Below are 21,831 nucleotides of genomic sequence, written 5' to 3' on the forward strand. Positions count from 1 at the left end.
TTGAACGGTTTGTTTGTAGCAATTGGCAAACTTCTAAATGATGCTATGTAACTTATGCTATTGAAATTTTAGTTGGATTATTTTCTTTCTCACGTACAAATGACCAAAATAGTCATAATTGTATGTAATCCTTCGCCGAAAATATATATATATATATATATATATATATATATATATATATATGTATGGTTGTTTTTGTTTTCTAAAATTTGATTTAAGGATATTATCATATTTTATCAATTAATTTAAAATAAAATATTTTTTTAATGATTATTTAGTTCAAAATTATTTAGATGATAAATCTTTATCAACACTTTGTTTAGTAGCACATGCTTCTTCTCCATCAAGTATAACATTTTCTATGTTAACTTGTAAAATGATTGAATCTACTCTCATTCCTGGATCCACTACTAGAAAATAGGATTTTAACATCGGTTATTAAAGACTTTTAACAGTGGTTATTAATTGATATTGAAAGTATCGACGTTGAAAGTAATACTGTTAACATTGATTTTTAAAAATCGATTTTAACATAAAAATTACAACATCAATTTTTTAAAAACCGATGTTATATAGTAAGAATTATAAAAAAATTCATATATCTTCACATCAACATTAGTTTTCACCAAATTCGATGTTAACTTATACATATGACATCGGTTTTTAGTAATCAGTTTTTAGTAATCGATTTTTAGTAAAAATTGATGTTGTTGTCTGATAACCGATGTTATTAATGAAGCTTAAAATCGATTTTTGCAAAAACTGATGTTAATATATACATACAAGATCAGTTTTTACTAACAACCGATGTTGTTTTTTGGATTTTTTTTAATGTGATGTCTTTTTTTTAATAACCCCAAATTAACCTCTACAAATTTAAAAGCAAAACCACAACAAATCATTTTCATTGTGTTTTCAAACAGTTTTTAGCATAAATTTCATAAAAATTGAATATTTACTATGAATTGAAAGAATATTTAATGTGCAAATAACATGAATTGTAAAAAATGTAAATTAACTAAACTACAATTCCAAAATTACTTAAACACTAATTGTTTCATTTTTAACTTTCAAATAGTAGCTTGCTCACTGGATGCGAAGCGCCTTCAATCTCTTTGGTTCCAATGGTCTGGCATCATTGAAATACTGCATGATATAATAAAACATAAGTTAATAATATATAATGTCAATTATAACAAAATGAAATATGTTTGAATTAAACAAATACTGTTTCCCAATTATTCTTAAAACTTCCTAAGATTATAGTTGACATCCAGTGCATGACTTAATGCCCACACTTAGTGCTTCCTTTTTGTCTATTACACTATATACATTATGAAATTTAGATATTCAATGTTAAGTACAAATTAGTCTACACAGTATTAAAATATAACTAGAAACATTGTTTAAATGACTTACTTTAACAACAATCCACCTAGCAACAGCCTTGGATTTACTCTGTGGAGTATCGTCAAATCCTTTCAAAGCATTGTTCAATACAACACATGGATGCTTATTGTACAATTAAAATATTGATGTTCTCGACTAATGCTAATGTAAATGTATTAAAAAATATAACTAGATTGTTAATAATTCATTTCAGATAGTTGTCTGGCCTATTATGCAATGAACAAAACCAGATGACAACATTTTCCTTGTGTCGTATGGCATTGAAGAATAAGCATAGCCGAGTTATGGCAAACCTGACTTTTTAAGGCAAAATGTCTCATATGGCCACGACTAACAATTGTTGCATCAAGACGTAGCAATGGTGAGACTTTAAGCCTACCAACTTAAGATCTTTCAACTGCATAAAGCTCTTAATATTTGAAGATTATCCTTGTGGGACTTTGACACGGCCCAGACACTAACAAAAACTCATCTTCTCCTTTTTGGACAAAGTATGACAAGCTGGAGACAAGTATATTTTTTTACCATCAGACCTTGGATGTAACTAGACTCGTATACCCATCTGAGCTAGATCTTGACAAGTATTCAAACCATCTTTCATCTTGCCTTGAATGTTAAGGAGAGTCCCAATGACACTATCACAGACATTTTTCTCTACATGCATAACATCAATACAATGTCTAACATCTAGATCGGACTAGTACGAAAGATCAAACAAAATCGACCTTTTCTTTCATATGCAAGTCTTACTTTTTTCCTTCTTTTGGGTCTTTCCAAATATAGTATTCAAGTGTTGAACCTGCTGAAAGACCTAGTGACCAGTTAACGGTATCGACGCACTTTCATGCTCTTGACTTCCATTAAATACTTTTTTCAATCGACGGTAAGGGTGATAAGGTTTTAGAAAACGTCGATGCCTAGTGTATACTGTTTTTCTACCGTGTTTCAGTTGTATGTAGCTTGTGTCTTCTTCACAGATGGGGCATGCATGATGGCCCTTAACACTATACCCGCTCAAATTCTCATATGCTGGAAAGTCATTAATGGTACAAAAAAGCATTGCAAGCAAATGGAAAGTCTCATTTTGAAACCCATCAAACACTAAAATTCCCTCATCCCATAACTTTGTCAATTCTTCAATCAAGGGACTAAGATAAACATCGATGTCATTTCCTGGCTGTCTTGGGCCCGATATCATCATAGACAACATCATATATTTTTGCTTCGTACACAACCAAGGAGACAAGTTGTAAATTACTAGTAAAACAGGCCATGAACTGTGTTGAGTGTTTAAACTATCATATGGATTCATTCCATCAGTGGCAAGTCCATGCCTAAGATTTCTTGCCTCTTTGCCTAAATCTTGATACAAAAGATCAATCTTCTTCCACTGGGAGGAATTAGTCGGATGATGGAGCATTCCATCGCAGTTTCTCCCATTTGCATGTCATGTAAGGTCTTTTGCATCGTCTCCATTAGCAAACATATGTTTAAACCGTGGAATGATCGGAAGACATCACAACACCTTCGCTGGGGGGCCCTTCTTTGAGTTTTCGTCACTACTACACTCGTCATCATCCTTCACTTTGTACTGTGATACCCCACACTTAGAAAATTTGTGCATTTCTTCAAACTCATGTCTATACAGTATGCAATCATTAGGGCAAGCATGAATCTTCTGATACTCCACACCCATCAGACACAATATCTTCTTAGCCTGATAGTAACTTTTTGGCAACATGTTTTTGTTTGGAAGCATATCGTGCACTACTTGAAGCAGTGAACTAAAGCTTTTGTCACTCCACCTATATCTGGCCTTCAAATTAACCAAACTTAACATCGCTAACAACAACGTTAAGGAATTGTTGCACCCTGGATACAAAGGCTTCTTTGAATCATTTTGCAATGTATCATACACAGGGGCATGTGCTTGCTGAAAAGACTCTTGTCCAAGATCACAAATGATATCCTCTAAGCGATCTCCTATTTCTACATCAAACGGTTCAAACTAGGACCCACTCTGCATGTCTGTCAATTCGTCTTGCCATATCCATGCTGTATAATTCTTCTTAATCTCATCACACAATAGGTGCTCCCGTATGTCATCAAGTATTTGTCGTCTCTCATTCAAACAATTTATACAAGGACAAAAAAAATTGTCCTCACCCGATCGACTTCTTTCGAAAGCAAATTGCAAGAATTGTTCCATGCCTTCCTCATACTTAGGGCTCATGCGACTTTCATTCATCCAACTTCGATCCATCTAAATAATTTCATTAAAGGTGTGGCCCTATCCCATTCAGGAAGACATTTTTTTATGGTAGCTTCATACGTCAAGGTTAAGTCTCTTTTGTTAAATTTGACAAAATTTCATCAGCATTTTGCATTGATCTCCAAGTACACGACATGAAAGCGGTGAGATTAATTCCCCAACAATCAAGTATGCACTCAGAGAACAACTAGAAATGCATTGTACCGAAATTTCATTAAATTCAACAAAATAATCTTAACCTTAACGCATGAATCTACCATAAAAATATGACTCTTCCCAAATTGTCTAAATGGATAATTCAAGATTCAATACAACGATTAATGCAAACTATCTGCAAGAATCATTGTATTCAATATCAAACGAGAATCTAAGATTCACTCATGATGAACATAACTTGTATAGCATATATCATTCTCATTAATCGTAGTGAACAAGTAATAAAAACATTGGTAACAAACAACAACACCAAAAGTTTACAAAATACATTTGTACCTCTGATGATGAGCAGCACAATCCAAAAACAAAGCAACGATCCAATAAAGAACTCAATCACCACCTACATCAATCATCATTCCCAAAAACATTAGATATAAAACTTCCCCACCTACTCAACCATATTGCTAACAAGTGACATACAAAATTCGATTGACAAACTTACCAACAATTCAAGCAATAAACTAGTGTGAAGCTGGGTTGGAGTGGGAGCAAGGAAGTCAAGGCTCAATAGAAAACCAACCAAGCCAAGACACCCTAAATATGCTACAAACAGTGAAATCAACAACTTTGATCAGAACTCAGAATTAACAATTAAAAGAACTGACAAATAGATAGTAATATCTAACAGTTTCAACCATCCAAGTCTAGAAGATATTAATCATAACAGTTTCAACCATCAACGAACTCAACAACAACAATGTGGACACAAAATGCCGTCAATATAATTCTTCTCAAGACCTAGAAAATTGGTCATGCCATATCCATAACATAACAAACTCAACAACAACAACGACGGTGTAGCTAGAGAAATGTTAGAACTGAAGAGTGAAAACCCACAAAAGGCAAATACAAATTATACTAAACCCCTACTAAGGTTTCATTAAATTTGCTCCAATACCCTAATCTTTTTTATCCTTACATTAACCCCTTTAATTGTTTGAAAAATATTACATCGCTACTCCTTATATACTCATAGTTATATATTACAGTGACAACCCCTACTATCCAAGAAACACATTATACCATGTATTCCGTCTGAAAGGTTAGTATCAATATAAAAAACCTCACAATGATTGGTATAATTTGCTAAACATAAAGTTCTTATGAAAGGATATAAAGTAAAATACCTTAATATACTCAGAGATAACTAAGAAACAGCTTAATGATGAATTAAGAAGAAGACAAAAAGCTTTAGTTTAACTTACCTTGCACCTCAATACTGAAGAGATGAAGTTATCTTTGATAGGTTCTAACAATAAAAGATCGAACAAGGTGGAGTCCTTGAAAGACACACCACTCTTTCCCTGCAAACACAAAAGTCATGGTTCAGTTATCTCTTTGGAAAAGGTATATAAGACAATGAATAAGAACAAGCAACAGTGTGGAAGATTGAAGCAAATCTCTTTAAGAACCGAAAAACAAGCAGGAACGAGAGAAGCAGCCTAGAGAGCCATTTCAAGAAGAAGAAAAAAGTATGAAACTAGATTTTGAGTTTTACAATGTTCTCAAGTAAAGTTGTTGAGTTTTACAATGTTTGTTATCAGCTATAACTCACAATGAAGAAACAGTACATAAGTAGCCATGCAAACCATTCCACAAATTTTGAGTGATGCTTCATTTCATTGTCATTGACAAAATAGAAATCAAAGAAGCTACTGAACAAAGGAATCATAAAGACAGAGGAAACACAAAAATAGCAAAACAGCCCAACAACAAAAAAACAACAAATAACCGGTGTTGTTTGACACACGGAACAAACACACAAAGTCCATGAAGAAAACCATTCCATTTAAAATAGAAACAATACATAAGCATGATGTGTAAGAGAAGCTTACCTCGACACCAACAACGATAGTGGCAATGAGACTGGGCACGAGTGGTGGTGAGAATGAAGAGTCACAACGTGGAGACTTTGTGACGGAAAGGAACACGCGAAGGCGCGAGACTCGGATGTTATGAACCGTGAATGGAGGAGTTGCAAGGAAGAGGATGACGCAGGTGACACCAGAGTTGTGGCAGAGACGAAGATACGCAATAGATGTGAGTGAATTAGGATGTGGATCTAATAATATTTTTAAAAATCGAGTTCATTAACATCGGTTTTCACAACAAAACCGATGGTAACTTATCATTTACCAACATCGGTTTGTCCAAAAAACCTATGTTAAGGAAGTGATGTGAACATTAACATCGATATTTTTTTTTAAAAAAAATTGATGTTAACTTATCATTTTCCAACATCGGTTTTTCGAAAAACCGATGTGTTCAAAGTGATATTAATATCGGTTTTTTAAAAACCGATGTTAACCTAATGTGTTAACATCGGTTATTTAAAAAACCAATGTTAAGAAACTCACATTATTTACCATTATGCCACCGCATCTTTGTTAACATCAGTTTTATCAAAAACTGATGTTAACTTAGCGATGTTAAATATGTATTTTATAGTAGTGATCCATTGGTGTTTCAATAGTTCTTTGCTAGTGAAATAAATACTACTAGTAATTCATTGCACACCCATAATATATGACAAGGTTAGCTAGCAGTGTGAAAACATAGGAAATTGATAATTCAAGAGGAAATGGAGGTTTTTTTAGAAACTTGTGAAGATTTTGAGATTTTTACATAAAATTTTAAAAGGAATTAAAATTGAATAACAGTTTGAGTTCCATTAACTAGAATGACATTTCACTTCGGCTTTTTACATTGATTATTTAACAACCAGAGTAGAAAAAGGCGATGACATTTTTTGCATTTTAAATTAACTATATTACATCAATTCAAGGATGTAAAATCTAAAATGAGCACTTTTACATCAGTTCTTCTATTGCCTCCTAGTTTTATTTTTACCCAGCACACCTTGCCTAGTTGCAACCTTCTTCTTTTTTATTATCGTGCCCCTTACCATCCTCTTCCTCAGTCTCATCACCTCGTAAACCTTCTGCCCACACTCATCATCTTTGTTGCTTTCTTCACCAGCGCCGGTTCTATTCTTGTTTTGCGGTCATGCTCAATGTCATTGTTGTTTGCTTCCAAGACGAGCTCTGCATCCTTCAGGAGCTGTTTCTCAGGCCATCAAATCACTCATTTTCTTCCTCCAATCTCCCATCGCTATAGTTTTCATTGTTCCCTCTGTCGCCACACGTATTTGAGCAGGGAATTCTCAAATCTGATACTCTTTCTCTTGATCCATTTGAGTTTTGGAGCTTGGAAGGAAAATGAAGCCAAAAATGTAGTTTTTCTTTTATTTTCATATCTGATATCGGATTTGTTGATTTGTCAAATTTCTAAATTTTATTATGTAAATTTATTATTTGTCATTAACCATAGAGGAATGCTCAAGAACAACATTGTCTATAGTTTATAGGAGTGGTGGCGATGTCACGTATTTATCATTTTAAATTGATTCATATATAACCGATGTAGTATTATTTGCTTTAATTTCATAATGAATATATTTTGTGTAGTAGCGATGATAATATATTAGTACGCGATACTCTTTAAAATTTTGCAATCCTTAAAGAGTGTTACTTGTCTACTTTAAATTGAACTCTAAGGATATAAAATAATAATTTCAGATATTTTAGATGGATGAAAATTAAAGAATTTTTTTCATAAGGAGTAAAATTAAAATTGGTTTATTTTATAAGGACCAAAATAATGATTTAAGATTTTGAAGCGATGAGAAAAAAAATATTTTTTGAAAAAGGACCAATATCAAAACATGTTTTTAAGTGTAGGACTAAAAAGTAAAGATTGTTCAACTACAAAGACTAAATGCTTAACTAAACTTATAAGCAATAATGTTAAAAATATAACACTATTAAAATATAATTTAATAATACAATAAATATAAATTTTAAAATTTTAATATTTATAATATAATAAATATTTTATAAAATTGAAGATATAGATAATAATTATACAAAAAATAAAATTTTATAACTTTTTAATATCATTTTGGAAAATAGAGTAGAAAAGATTTATTTATTTTTGAATGTAGAGATACATAAAAATTACTCAATAGAAAAAGAGCCTAAGGCAATACATTAGAAGCAATAGTATCTAGGATTTAGGGAGGATTCTCCCTCGGCCAAACGAAGTCCTTGGACAAAAAGGCCAAACTAGCTCGCCTATATGTAGCTTTGTTAGCCTGTCTATACACAAAAACCAAATCTTTAGAAGAGTTGTTGGCAAGTAAATCTGCACAATCATTAAGAATACCAACAAAATAGCTATACTCACTGCTAAACATACTCTTCCACTTCATTGATAATCTCTTGCAATCTGTTTCAACTTGAACATTCAACAACAATAAGTTGTTAGCAGTTTGGATGGCCCAATGGAAGGCTAAGGCTTCAACAATATGGATATCATAGCAAGCATCTAGGTACTTTGTTGCTGCAGCCACTACATCTCCATTATGGTCCCTGATGATCACACCCATTCCCATTCCTCTGTCCACATCAATGGAAGCATCAAAGTTAACCTTTAGGAGCCCTTCAAGGGGGTGCTTTCTAGACCTTATTAATAGGCTTAATCGAACATTGAACGTAATCTTGAGTGTTCAAATTCTAGGCCACATTAAGAGTAAATCAAATGGGATCTCTTTTGTGATGAAAATGAAACTAAACTTTAATGTGTGCAATATGGAGCAAACATTGGTATTGGCGCCGGTTTATTGATCATAAAGGACAAGTTAACCAAGATAATTAATCTTGGTCGAATGCACTAAATTTTACTACAATAAACGCTTATATATCTAATTTTAAAGTATATTTAATTTGCATGGCTGCAGTACTATTCCTGTAAGGGAATTGTATATGTTTATTTTCGTCTGGTTTTCCTGAGGATAGAAGGAAAACTGGGTGTAGCTCAAGACTGAGTAAAATAATATAAAATTGTGGTCTTGTTTTTGTTCATACATTTTCCATCACTTACTTACATATAATTTTTAGACGTACAAGTATTTGAAAATCTAGCTTGTCTTGTGAAAAGTTTGTTACCAATTCCGAAAATATTTGCAAAATCATTTTCAATGTTTTTTAAAGTTTTTTCTAGCACACTAATCAATATTCAATTCCCTTCTAATATCTTCTACTTATTTCAGGACCTTTCTTATTCCCTGCCCATTTCTCTGTGCCCTGCTTGAAGTAGGTTCGGTGTTGAGATAATTATTATATCTTGCGTTTTGCAGCTGTATGCTCCAATTAATTGGTCAATGCTATCGTGTCTGATATTTGGTACCTAATTTGGTTTGAGCTCTTGTAGGTACATCTTCTAATTAGATATAACTTTTAGTTTGAGATAATTTTTAGTTGTCTATTTTACGGAAAAGGAGAAAGTTTTTTCTTCATCTACTTATTCTGGCGGCTGTAAATTAAAAATTTATATTAACATAATTTCCCATTTGACACACTCTACCTAGATGGACTAAAAATAATAATTTTCAAAGAACTAAAAATAAATAAATTTCAATTTAGAAGACTAAAAATAAAGATGATAAAATTTAAGAAATTAAAAATATATTTAACTCATTTTAAATTAACATACCCCTATCCAGTAGGCATATCCGTTCGTAATAATGTAAAAAAAATGTTAAAAATATAATAATAATAATTCACTAAAAAAACACTACGAATAATATAATAATTCAATAAATATAAAAATTAAAATATTAATTAAATATAATAAATATTTTATATAAGCAAAGATATAAATAATAATAATAATAATAATAATAATAATTATTATTATTATTATTATTATTATTATAAATTATTAATTTTTAATATTATTTTCCAAAGAAAAAGCCTAAAAGTAAAGTATAAAGGATGTATTGCTTGGATAGATAGAAAATAAAAAGAAACGAATTTCTTTCTACTTATATTTTTTGGTGAAATTTTACTAACTTAGATGAGTACAAACAAAAGTGAAAATAATAAATATAAATTACATAAAAATATTTTATACTAATTAAAATTTTTAGTTTTTATTCTATTATTTTTTTCTTAATATTAAAATTATTAATTTTTTAAAATTTGTTGGTATAAACATTTATTTATTTTTAAAGAAATTAAAAGAAAATAAAATTGAGATATTGTTTTCCTTATGTCTTATCTTAATTTGAGAAAGCTAGGAGACTATTTCCTGGTAGCCTACAAAAATATTTCTATTTCTAATAAAGTAAACAATTTAATACTTCTGTTTTTTTTTTTCATTTATATTTCAACCCAAATCATCACTTCTTTGCAAGAAGAACAGAAACGATTATTATCACTTCTTTGCAACTGCCATATTAATATTCATATATTTTCATATAGATATTAATATCCGTATAATGATATATATTAACTTTCTTTTTTTTTTTAATTTAAGACTATAGCAAGCAAAAGCATCACCGTAGAGCGAAACATCCCAATCAAGTTGACACCTATACCTAAGACACTATCCATCGTTTGTAGCATGCCAAGATATTATTGAAAAGAAGAAGAAAAATGTGTGTACAAGAAAAGAGTCAAACGTCATCTTGAAAGCAGGATTACAAACAGAAATTGTTAACTAACTAACATCCTGTTTCTACGGAACTCCTCAGATATAAAATTAGGATGATATATCCCACCAAATAAAAGTTCTGCGAAGTAATAGCAAAATTAGCTATTTATTTGTGCAATGACTCTCTTCTCTAAATATATGTCAAGTGACAAACTCCATACCTCTTGTAAGTTGAATACAACCCTTCCAATAGTTACGCAATTGCTATGGGACAATGTGGATGAATTGAAAAGATGCTACCACCATAGAGGAGCCACATTCTAACCAAAGCTTCATCAATCCTCTATTGAAGATTGTCTCAATTGCAATCATGGTTGCATTGATCTCCACATGCAAAGAGAAGGAGATACCTAAATGCTGATCTCCACATCTAATCTCTGAAGATACCACGTACCACACGCAGCAACTCCAGGTTAACCCTTGGCAGCCCCGTTAACGTTAACGTTGCATTTGATTCATCCACAAAAGGGTAGGTGCCAGTTAACTTAAATCATTTTATTAGGTGCTTTGCATACATGACCTACAACTGAAAGCGATTTTAGAATATTAAAGTCAGAAATACTGGTAGCGTTGGCACCATGGTGATAGTTAATGCTAAGGATGCAATCAAGGAGATAGTTAATGCTTTGGATGTGCAATCATTTATCCTAAAATGTGATGTTTCTACCGTGCCAATCCACCAAACAAAAAGCTTAAAAAAAACAGAAAAGAAAACTAAAGAGTCTATTTATTAGCTCATTCAATTGCCACAATCTTATTATGAACATCCTTACATAGGAGCTAACAACTATTTAGCAGATTTTGATAAACAGTAAAAGAGCAGAGCCACCAAAATGGCCGTTGAGGGAATAGCCGTTGATGCTTCTTCAGCCAACAATGGCTTCAACGGCAAGATAACACTCTCAGTTGTCCTCACATGCATCGTGGCTGCATCCAGTGGTCTAATTTTTGGATATGACCTCGGAATTACAGGTATTTATAAAACAAAATCCTATTAATTTGTTTTTTATTTCCATTTTTGATGTGAAATAATTTTTATTTGGATGCTCTATTTTAGAATTAAATATATATTTCTAGTCTTTTTTTTTTTCTTTCAAAATTCACATTTGATCCATCAAGTTTAAAACTAAACGTTTTTTTTTCCTATTTTGAGAAATAAACTCAGTTTCATTCTTCAGACTAATGGCGTTAACAACTAATGTGGCTAATGGATTCACAAGTCATAATGGTTCACCACATGTCATTTTCGTTCCATATGGCTTAATGGTGCCATGTCAGAAGATCAAAAAATAGAACTTTTACATTTTAGAGAGACTGTTACATATTTAGAGGAACAAAATTAAATATTTTATGATCTCTAATATCTTTTAAAATTTTGATTTGAGCTCAACTAGCCCAAAAACTAGTTTTGGCTAATCCATATTTAAGTGTAAATTTAGTTGAACATTTATAAATTTGGTTTTATAGAATTAATTTTGGATAAAATTAACTTTGAAGTGAAATAATTTATATTTGAATGTTTTATTTTAGAGTAAAATATATTTTTATCTTCTCAAATTCTCATAAAATTAATTTTTGTTGGGAGTTGATTAGATGATAGTAGATAGTTGATAGTTTTAGAAAATTATTTTAGAAAGAAGGCTATGTCATTGATTTCTTGGATGATCAATTACAACATACCAATTGCCTATTTATAGGCTCAAGTCACCAACCTTTCAATGGTGGTGAACGTTTCTACATTACTTTAGGTCTTTCTAGAGTTTTCATGATAGATTAGTATCATGATAGTTCTAGATTCTTCTATCTTATACATACACTTATAGTTTTAAATTGTTCTACCATATTCATATACATTATAGTTCTAGATTTTTCTACCATATTCATACACACTATAGTTCTAGGATATTCTACCATTTTTATACATATTATATTTAAGAATATTCTAGAAATTTGTAGCAATTTCAACACTCCTCCTTGATGCAAATTTCTGTGACTCCGAGCATAGCTCGTAATTCTTCAAATCTTGGTCTCGACAACGCCTTCGTGAATATGTCTGCAATTTGATCTTCTATTCTGTAGTAGTCGAGTTTGATCTCTTTAGTTGTTTCAGCTTCTCTGATAAAGTGATACTTGATTGCTATGTGTTTTGTTCTGCTGTGATGAACTGGATTCTTCGCCATTGCAATTGCTGATTTGTTGTCGCAGTTGATTTTAGTAGGCTCATCTTGTTTTTCTCCCATGTCTTCAAGTATCCTACGAAGCCATATAGCTTGACTCGTTGCTTTAGCAGCTGCCACGTACTCTGCTTCTGCTGTTGATTGTGCTACTGTAGCTTGCTTCTTCGACGCCCAAGAGAACATTCCCGATCCTAGTGAGAAAGCATAGTCAAAGGTACTCTTCATGTCATCTGTTGAACCTGCCCAATCACTGTCGGTGTAGCCAAGTAATTCTGAGTTGGTTTCGGTAGTATAGCATATACCAAACTCTTTTGTTCCTTGTAGATACCTCAAAATTCTTTTTCCTGCTCCAAACTGTATTTGACTTGGGCTTTGCATGAATCTTGATAGAAGACTTGTAGCTTAAATTATGTCAGGCCGTGTAGCTTGAGACTTGATGTAAAGTGTAGGCTCACTCTTGCTCCTCCTGAATCCTCGATCCATGAAATACTGATCAATTCTGCTATACCATGCTCGAGGTGCTTGCTTCAAATCGTAGAGTGCTTTTCTTAGTCTTAACACTTTGTTTTCTTTGCCTTCAGACACGAATCCCTGTGGCTGCTCCACATAGATCTCTTCTTCAAGTACGCCGTTAAGGAAGACAGATTTGACATCTAGTTGATGGATACTCCATCCTTTTTGTGACGCAAGAGCTATTGGAGCTCTTATGGTATCAAGACGAGCTACTGGTGCAAATGTCTCATTGTAGTCAATTTCGGGTTGCTGTGAGTAACCCTTAGCAACTAGCCTCGCCTTGTGTTTCTGTATGGTGCCATCAGGGTTGAGCTTTGTCTTATAGACCCACTTAACCTCAATGGTATCTTTTCCATGGTGAGGATTTACTAACTCCCATGTGTTGTTTTTATCGATCATCTGTATCTTTTCTTCCATTGCCTTGACCCATACTTCCTGCTTTGATGCTTCTTCAAAGCTTCCAGGTTCAAGTATGGCCAAGTTATAGGTTTCATATATGTCCACCAAAGATCTTACTCGTCTTGGAGTAGACTTTGGTGATGATAGTTCTTGATTTTGTTGTTGTGGTGGAGGTGAAGGTGGTTCACCTGGGTCTTCTTCCTCAGCTTCTTCTTGAGGTAGTTGAGCGGGTATAAGAACGTTCTTCTCCACTTTTTCTTCATTCCAATTCCAAGAAGCATATTCATTAACTTCAACATCTCGATTGATGATGAGTTTCTTAGTTTGCAAGTTGTAGACACAATAGCCCTTAGAGATATTGCTATACCCAATGAAGATACCTCGTATAGTCTTGTCTTCAAGCTTGTGCCTTTTCACGTTTGGAATATGAATGTAGCATATATATCCAAAGACCCTTAGGTGCTTTGCTGATGGCTTCTTCCCGTTCCAAGCTTCAGTTGGAGTCTTGTCTTTTACAGACTTAGTTGGACATCTGTTGAGTATGTAAACAGCAGTGTAGACTGCTTCAGCCCAGAATGTGTTAGGTAGTCCCTTCTCCTTGAGCATCGATCTAGCTATTTCCATAAATGTGCGATTCTTTCTCTCAGACACTCCATTTTGTTGAGGAGAATATGCGACTATAAGTTGTTGCTTAATCTTTCAAACTCACGAGAGGTGTACTCTTTGTCGCGATCACTTCTTAGTACTTTTATCTGTTTTCCACTTTGATTTTCAGCAAGGGCCTTGAACTTTTTGAATACTCCAAAGACTTCTGATTTTTCTTTTAGAAAATATACCCATGTCATTCTAGAGAAGTCATCAATGAAGAGTATGAAGTACCTGTTGTTCTCATGTGATGGCGTCTTCATTGGTCCATAGACGTCCGTATGTATCAGCTCCAATAGATCTTTCGCTCTCTATGCTCCGCTTGTTGAGAAAGGAAATCAGTGTTTCTTACAAAGGAGACATCATTCACACACTTCATTGTTTTCCTTTATGCTTGGAAGATCTCTCATCATGTTTTTCTCATGTAACAACTTCAAGGCATGTGTGTTGAAGTGGTCAAATCTTCGATGTCATAGCCATGAATCATCAACTTGTACCTTCATGGCAATGTTTGTAGCATATTTTAAATTTAGAGGGAAGCTTCTATTGCTCTTATTCATCTTTACTTGGGCTATTTCAGACCTTTTATTTTTGTTGTCTAAGATTTTGCATACACCTCATTCAAAGTGAAGTGTGTAGCCTCTCTCCATCATTTGGCCAATGCTTAGAAGATTTTCTTTTAGGCTAGGAACTAGTAAGACATCATGGATGAGTCGTGTACCTTTATCTGTCTCTACCATGACAGTGCCTTTGCCTTTTGATTCAATCACACTTCCATTTCCCAGTCAAACTTTGACTTTGACAGACTCGTCAATGCTTTTGAAAATAGTTTCATCCTTGGCCATGTGATTGCTACATCCACTATCCAAGTACCAGCTTCCTCCCTTTTCTTTTATTGAGTCTTAAGTGGCATAGAACATACATTGTTCTTGATCATGCTCATTTGCGATATTAGCTTAATGGCTATTTTTGTTGCGACAATTTTTCTCTACATGCCCGAACTTCTTGCAATGGTTGCATTGTGGCATATTACGGAACCAACAATTTTTCTCTGCGTGACCTTGCCTTTTGCATATATTGCATGGAGGATTTTTATCTATTTTGTTCATAAGGAAATTCCTAGAACCTTCTCTTCTTCTGGAAGTTTTTCCATAATTTTTCTTTCCTCCATTTTCTTTGTTTTGGGGCTGAAATTTAAACTTTGACTGGAAGACATTTTCAAGTGTATCTTCTTTATGCATATACAGTCTTTGCTCATATGCTTTAAGAGAGTCCACAAGTTCTGTCTCTGATAGAGTGGACAGATCTTTGGTTTCCTCAATCGTTGTCACGATTGGGTCAAACTTTTGGGGCATAGTAATTAGAATTTTCTCAACAATTTTCTTGTCAAGAATATCTTCCCCAAAAGCTCTCATTTGATTAACTATTTCTTTAACTTTAGAATAGTAATCTTTAACTGTCTCAGACTCCTTCATCTTCAATAGTTCAAAATCTCTTCTTATAGATTGAAGTTTAATGGCACGTACCTTAACACTTCCTTGAAACTCCTCCTGCAATGTGTTCAACGCTTCTTTGGCAGTCTTAGCTCTCATAATTCTTGGGAAAATTGGATCAGTCACTGCTTGTTGCAAGGTGAATAATGCCTTTGAATTTTTCTGTTTATTTTTCTTCAACTCTTTTTCTTGAGATGCATTAAGAGCTGAAGTATCCGCAGGAACGATGAAGCCTTCTTCTACTATGTCCCATAAATCTTGAGATGAAAATATGTTTCCATTTTAACACGCCAAAAATTATAATTTTCACCATTAAAGATAGGGACAGAAATAGTTGACAATTGAGTAGTGTTATCCATAGCTTAGAAAAAATAAATTTATTGGAGTGGGTTAATAGTACAAAGGAAATTTTTTGAAGTAGTTGGGAGGATTTTGGAATGGTAGGTAGGTAATATAACTATGCCCAATGTATGACCGAACGTAGCTCTGATACCACTGTTGGTGGTTGATTAGATGATATTAGATAGTTGATAGTTTTAGAGAATTGTTTTAGAAAGAAGGCTATGTCATTGATTTCTTAGATGATCAATTACAACATACCAATTACCTATTTATAGGCTCAAGTCACCAACCTTTCAATGATGGTGAATGTTTCTACATTACTTTAGGTCTTTCTAGAGTTTTCATGATAGATTAATATCATGATAGTTATAGATTCTTTTATCTTATACATACACTTATAATTCTAGATTGTTCTATCATATTCATACACATTATAGTTCTAGATTATTCTACCATATTCATACACACTATAGTTTTAGGATATTCTACCATTTTCATACATATTATATTTAAGAATATTTTAAGAATTTATAACAATTTCAACAATTTTGATCTCTCAAATTTTAAAGTTTAACTTTTTCATCCTATATTTTGAGAAATAGACTTGTTTTCAGTCTTCAGATTAATGTTGTTCAGTTAACTGATGATGCGATGTGACATCATGTTGGTAATCAGTAATCACTGATTGTTCGAGCAAAGCAATGTTATGTGCCTGTTCATACGTTTATTGTGAGGTTACTTGTTATTTTGAATGACTGAATTGTTACAATCTTACCTCCAAAAGAAAGATAAACTATAAGAGGAAAAGGGGTTGGGGATTTGCATTTCCAATAACTTTTCTGTGTTTTGGTAATCGCAGCAGTTTTTTTTTTAATCACCTGATTAGCATATTTGGTTTCCTAGTGGGAATTGAAGGTATTTTTTTTAAGTTTTTGGTCTTTTGAGTTGAGTATGAGATTAATTATTGATTTAATCTTACTTTTCCTCTTTAAAAGTGTACTTTGTAAAGATTTAACTCAGGTCCTTCCACACAAACAAACTTAATGTACAAACAAACTTAATGTATATTATCAATTGATAATTAATTTTTACTAAAAAAAACCTATTTGACTATCTTTAATAAGATTTTGCTCCTAATTATATTTTTTTATCTATAAAACTCAAATTCAAAATCTAAGAGACTAAATATAATATAATTGGGAGCAATGATTTGTTGTTCCTTGTACTTTAATTGAATATGTATTGTTGTTGCATTAATTTGCCTTGTAATTCTTACATTAACATTGTAATTATACAATGATGATTCCAACAACAACTACCATATAAAATCACGTTATTACGTCTTTTGGGTTATAACGTGGTTAGTTTTGTTAGTTAGTCTGCATTTCAATTAAGTCAATGATTTTTACAAATATGTTCAGAAACTAAAGTTCGGCTCCACCTAATATAGTTCTTTTTATTGAATTTAACTTACAATAAAATATTTCTGATATTGCAAGGAGTGTATGAAATCCTGCATCTGGATGTGCAGTTAGTATGTAATAATAATAACAAGGTCCCGCTTTCTGTTATGAGTCACTGATGTAATTATTGCAATTAATTTTATTGAAGCAATTAAACAAATGCTATCACTTATTTTTTGTAAAAAAACTGTATCAAAAAAGGTTGTTTTTTTTAATGAAAATGTGGATATGCAATTTCAGGAGGTGTCACTACGATGAAACCATTTCTTGAAAAATTCTTCCCAACAGTATTGAAAAATGCTACTAGCGCGAAAACAAACATGTATTGTGTGTATGACGATCAGTTGTTGACATTATTTACGTCCTCCCTTTTTCTCGCGGGGCTTTTTTCATCTCTCTTGGCCAGCCACGTCACGATGGCGTTGGGTCGGAGAAACACCATGATCTTCGGTGGCTGCATCTTTTTTGCGGGTGGTGCCATTAATGCTGCGGCGGAAAATATTGCTATGCTCATCTTGGGTCGTATCTTGCTTGGCATTGGGGTTGGTTTCACTAATCAAGTAAGAAATTAATTCCATCTATAAATTATACTATATGTTAGTAATTTTAATTTTCATTCACCACTTGCTCACTTGATCCATGTTTAAACATCTATCAGCAAGTTATAATACTAGTTATTTATTTATAAACATTATTACTTATTAGTATATATATTAGTAATAGTATTGTTTGTATTTATAAACATTATCTATACTTCTTTTTACCCAAACAAAACGGATACCAAAGGTTTTTTTTTTTGTTTTGTTTTTTACTGTAGGATACCATAGTTAGGAACTTATAAAGGAGTGCAGAAAAAAAATACAATAGGTGCAAGTGTGTAACTGTATTATAATAAATTTGTATATTTTTTCTTTTTAAAAAAGGAGATAAAAGAGCCAAAAAGAAAAAGAGTCAAGTGTCACTTTTGTTCCTAATATTACATGTTAAAATGTCATTTAAATTTCTCTCAGTGTCACTTATTTATCACTTTAGTCTAGTTAATTTTTTTTTTAAAAGTTAATATTTGTGTTTATATGATACTTTATCCATCAACGTCACAGTTGACATGCACATAGATGACAATCTAGTACAAACATGATAGTTGATAGTGCACATGTGGATGATAGGTGATCACAATCCAATTATTTTAATTATTGTCAAGTGTATCGTCGATTTTTCTTGTATTAATTATTTTAAATTAACATATATCCCTGAATTAAATGAGGTTATAATGAGAAACAATTTTGATGTGGTGTCTAAATGAACACAGGCGACGCCGGTATACCTGTCTGAAATGGCCCCAGCCAAATGGCGAGGTGCGTTCAACACGGGCTTCCAATTGTTCAACAACATGGGTGTGGTGGCGGCCAATTGCATAAACTTTGGCACTGCACCGCACCCATGGGGGTGGCGCATGTCCCTTGGCCTCGCCACGGTCCCCGCAGCTATCATGACAATCGGTGCCTTGCTAATACCCGACAGTCCAAGTAGCTTAGTCGAGCGCAACCACATCAACCAAGCCAGAAACGCCTTGCGCAAAGTGCGGGGCCCCACTGCTGACGTTGAATCCGAATTGCAACTCATGATCCAATCGTCGCAGGTTTCAAAAGACATGGAACGAGAAAGTTTTGTGGCCATTTTTGAGCGCCGGTATCGGCCTCAGTTGGTGATGGCGCTTGCGATTCCCTTGTCTCAGCAACTTTCGGGAATCAGCATTGTCGCGTTTTATGCGCCAAACCTGTTTCAGTCAGTGGTAATTGGCAATAACTCGGCGTTGCTTTCGGCTGTTGTACTAGGACTCGTCAACCTTGGTTCCACTCTTGTCTCAACTGTTGTTGTTGATCGACTTGGTCGAAGGGTCTTGTTCATAGTGGGTGGCATTCAAATGCTTGTTTGCATGGTAATTCAATTATTTAATTAAGCTTTTATTTTTTATTTTTTCTAAATACTCGTCCATATATTTATATAACTAGAGTTGAGAGTTGAGATTACTAAGCACGTTCATTTAAGTTTTTTTTTAAAAAAATTATTTAGAAAAGTAATTATTTTAAAAAAATGCTAAAATCACTTTTTTAAATACACATAATTAATATTAGAAAGGAAAAAAAAAATAACACTCTATTTTCTTAGGAATATTGCTAACAATACACTTTCTCACAAACACTCTTAAAGGCTTTCCTTTTGGTAGAGACACACTCTTATAGTCTAATATAATCCTTTTAATACACCCTTAATTATTGGTAAAAATTAATTACAAATTATAAAATTACAAAAGAAATTCATTAAGGAAGAAGTGATAGAAACTCATTAAATTTTATGATTACCAATAAATTTTAATCAATAAAATTATGTGTTGTTAGTATTTTTCTTAAAGTATATTTGACAAGATATTTCAATTAATTTTTAATTTTTTTATTGCTTAGAAAATTTGTTTAATTATTTGATACTAGTTTTTAGTATTTTTTGAGAGATTACTTAAAAGTACCATTTTTAAAACTAACTTTTAATTTCTAGCTTTTTTATATAATTTTTTTTTGTCCTTTAACTTTTATTAGATTTCCTTTTTAACCTTTTGAAACTTTATTATTTTTATCATTTTCTTACATTTGATACAGTTTTTCATTTTTACTTTTTTATTATATATGATATTGATATATAATAAGTTTATGTAGTTTTTTTATATTTTATATTAAAATTAATTTAATACTAAAATTATAAAATCCTATAAAATATATTTTTATGAAAAAAATCAAATTTATATATATATTCTTTTTAGTTCCTTAGTTTATCTCAACAGTAACCAAACTAAATATTCATGATAGCTTGAACTATATAGTAATTTCTCTGTTACAAGTGGGATTACTTATTACCATATATTTGGCCTTATTAATCAAGGTTAAAATTGATTGTATCAGTTATGTACTAATTATATATTTGATCATTGTGAAGATTTCGGCGGCTGTTGTGCTGGCAATGGGGAGTGGTGTTAATGGTACAGAGCAAATTTCAAAGGGCAACGCCATTGCTGTGTTGGTGCTATTGTGCTTCTACACAGCAGGATTTGCTTGGTCGTGGGGCCCTCTTTGCTGGCTAATTCCAAGTGAGATTTTCCCCATGAAGATTAGATCCACTGGACAAAGCATAGCCATTGCTGTGCAGTTCTTGGCAACATTTGTTTTATCTCAGACATTCTTGACAATGCTATGCCACTTTAAGTTTGGAGCTTTTCTCTTCTACGCGGGTTGGCTTGCACTCAGCACTATCTTTGTTATACTGTTCTTGCCCGAGACCAGAGGAATTTCTTTGGATTCAATGTATGCAATATGGGGCAAACACTGGTATTGGCGCCGGTTTGTTGTTGAAGGTTGACAAGTTATATAACCAAGATATTAAATCTTTCAATGAATTAGTAGTACATGTATATAGGGTAACGGTTTTGTTTGTAAGCATGAAAAGAAAATTATTTGCATCTTCCTTTATTATGTCTATATGAATTCTATCGATTCAAGAAATTCTGCTACGATAAACGCTTATCTAATTGTAAATTAAAGTGTAAAGTATGTATTAATATTGCATGGCTGGACTATTCCAGTCAGGGAATTGCATGTCTATTTTGTATGTGCAGGCCGGGCTACGTAAATTTTATGATTTTAAATTATCTTAATATGTTTAAGTTTGCACTTTTGAATAAGATGTTAATACATATGCAATGTATTTACAATATTTCTATTAAGTATTGACATTCATCTTATGAATACATTGTATAAGTTTAATTTGTATCATGAACATATATCCTCTTCATCCTATAAGTTTAATATGGTCTTAATTATACTATATTATTATTGAAAGGTCTTAAAAATTAACACCAAATATACTAGCTAAATTAATGGCAGTTGAAATTTCATTTGATATCATGGATTTTATTTTTGTTTAAAATCTTCAACTTGGAAGATGGTTGTTATATATATAATTGAAATCATATATATCAAGAAAGATCGAGATTGTGCAAAGAGAGAGTAAAAGAAACAAAACAAAAACACTTGGGGTGCTGACACTGTTTCTAACTATGCAGCGCAATGTCCACCATAATTATCGTTGGTCGGCCATTTCAACTTTTCAGCCATTTACTGCGGTCATGTGTTATTTAACCTCAATTCATTAAATGGTTGGATGATAAAGCACAGAAGAAAGGAAGTAAGAAAGCATGTCTCCATAATGGCCTAAACTTTTTCTTTTTCTTTAGTTTAGACATGATGCTAATCTAGCCTGGCCCCGGGGAAATTGCTTTCTGCACCTTCGGATTAACT

The 21,831-nt window shown here is 32.6% G+C and overlaps 1 protein-coding gene across 1 annotated transcript; it reads left to right on the top strand.

The window, feature by feature from the left end:
* The first annotated feature begins 10,629 nt into the window (after nt 1–10,629).
* LOC114382161 (sugar transport protein 5-like) lies at nt 10,630–21,128 on the top strand. Its single transcript, XM_028341394.1, has 5 exons — nt 10,630–10,922; nt 11,252–11,425; nt 17,726–18,045; nt 18,795–19,424; nt 20,474–21,128. The coding sequence occupies exons 2-5, from the start codon at nt 11,287–11,289 to the stop codon at nt 20,891–20,893; spliced, it is 1,509 nt and encodes a 502-aa protein (XP_028197195.1). The 5' UTR covers nt 10,630–10,922; nt 11,252–11,286; the 3' UTR covers nt 20,894–21,128.
* The last annotated feature ends 703 nt before the right edge of the window (nt 21,129–21,831 follow it).

Source organism: Glycine soja, chromosome 13 (assembly GCF_004193775.1).
Source record: "Glycine soja cultivar W05 chromosome 13, ASM419377v2, whole genome shotgun sequence".
Classification (NCBI taxonomy): domain Eukaryota; kingdom Viridiplantae; phylum Streptophyta; class Magnoliopsida; order Fabales; family Fabaceae; genus Glycine; species Glycine soja.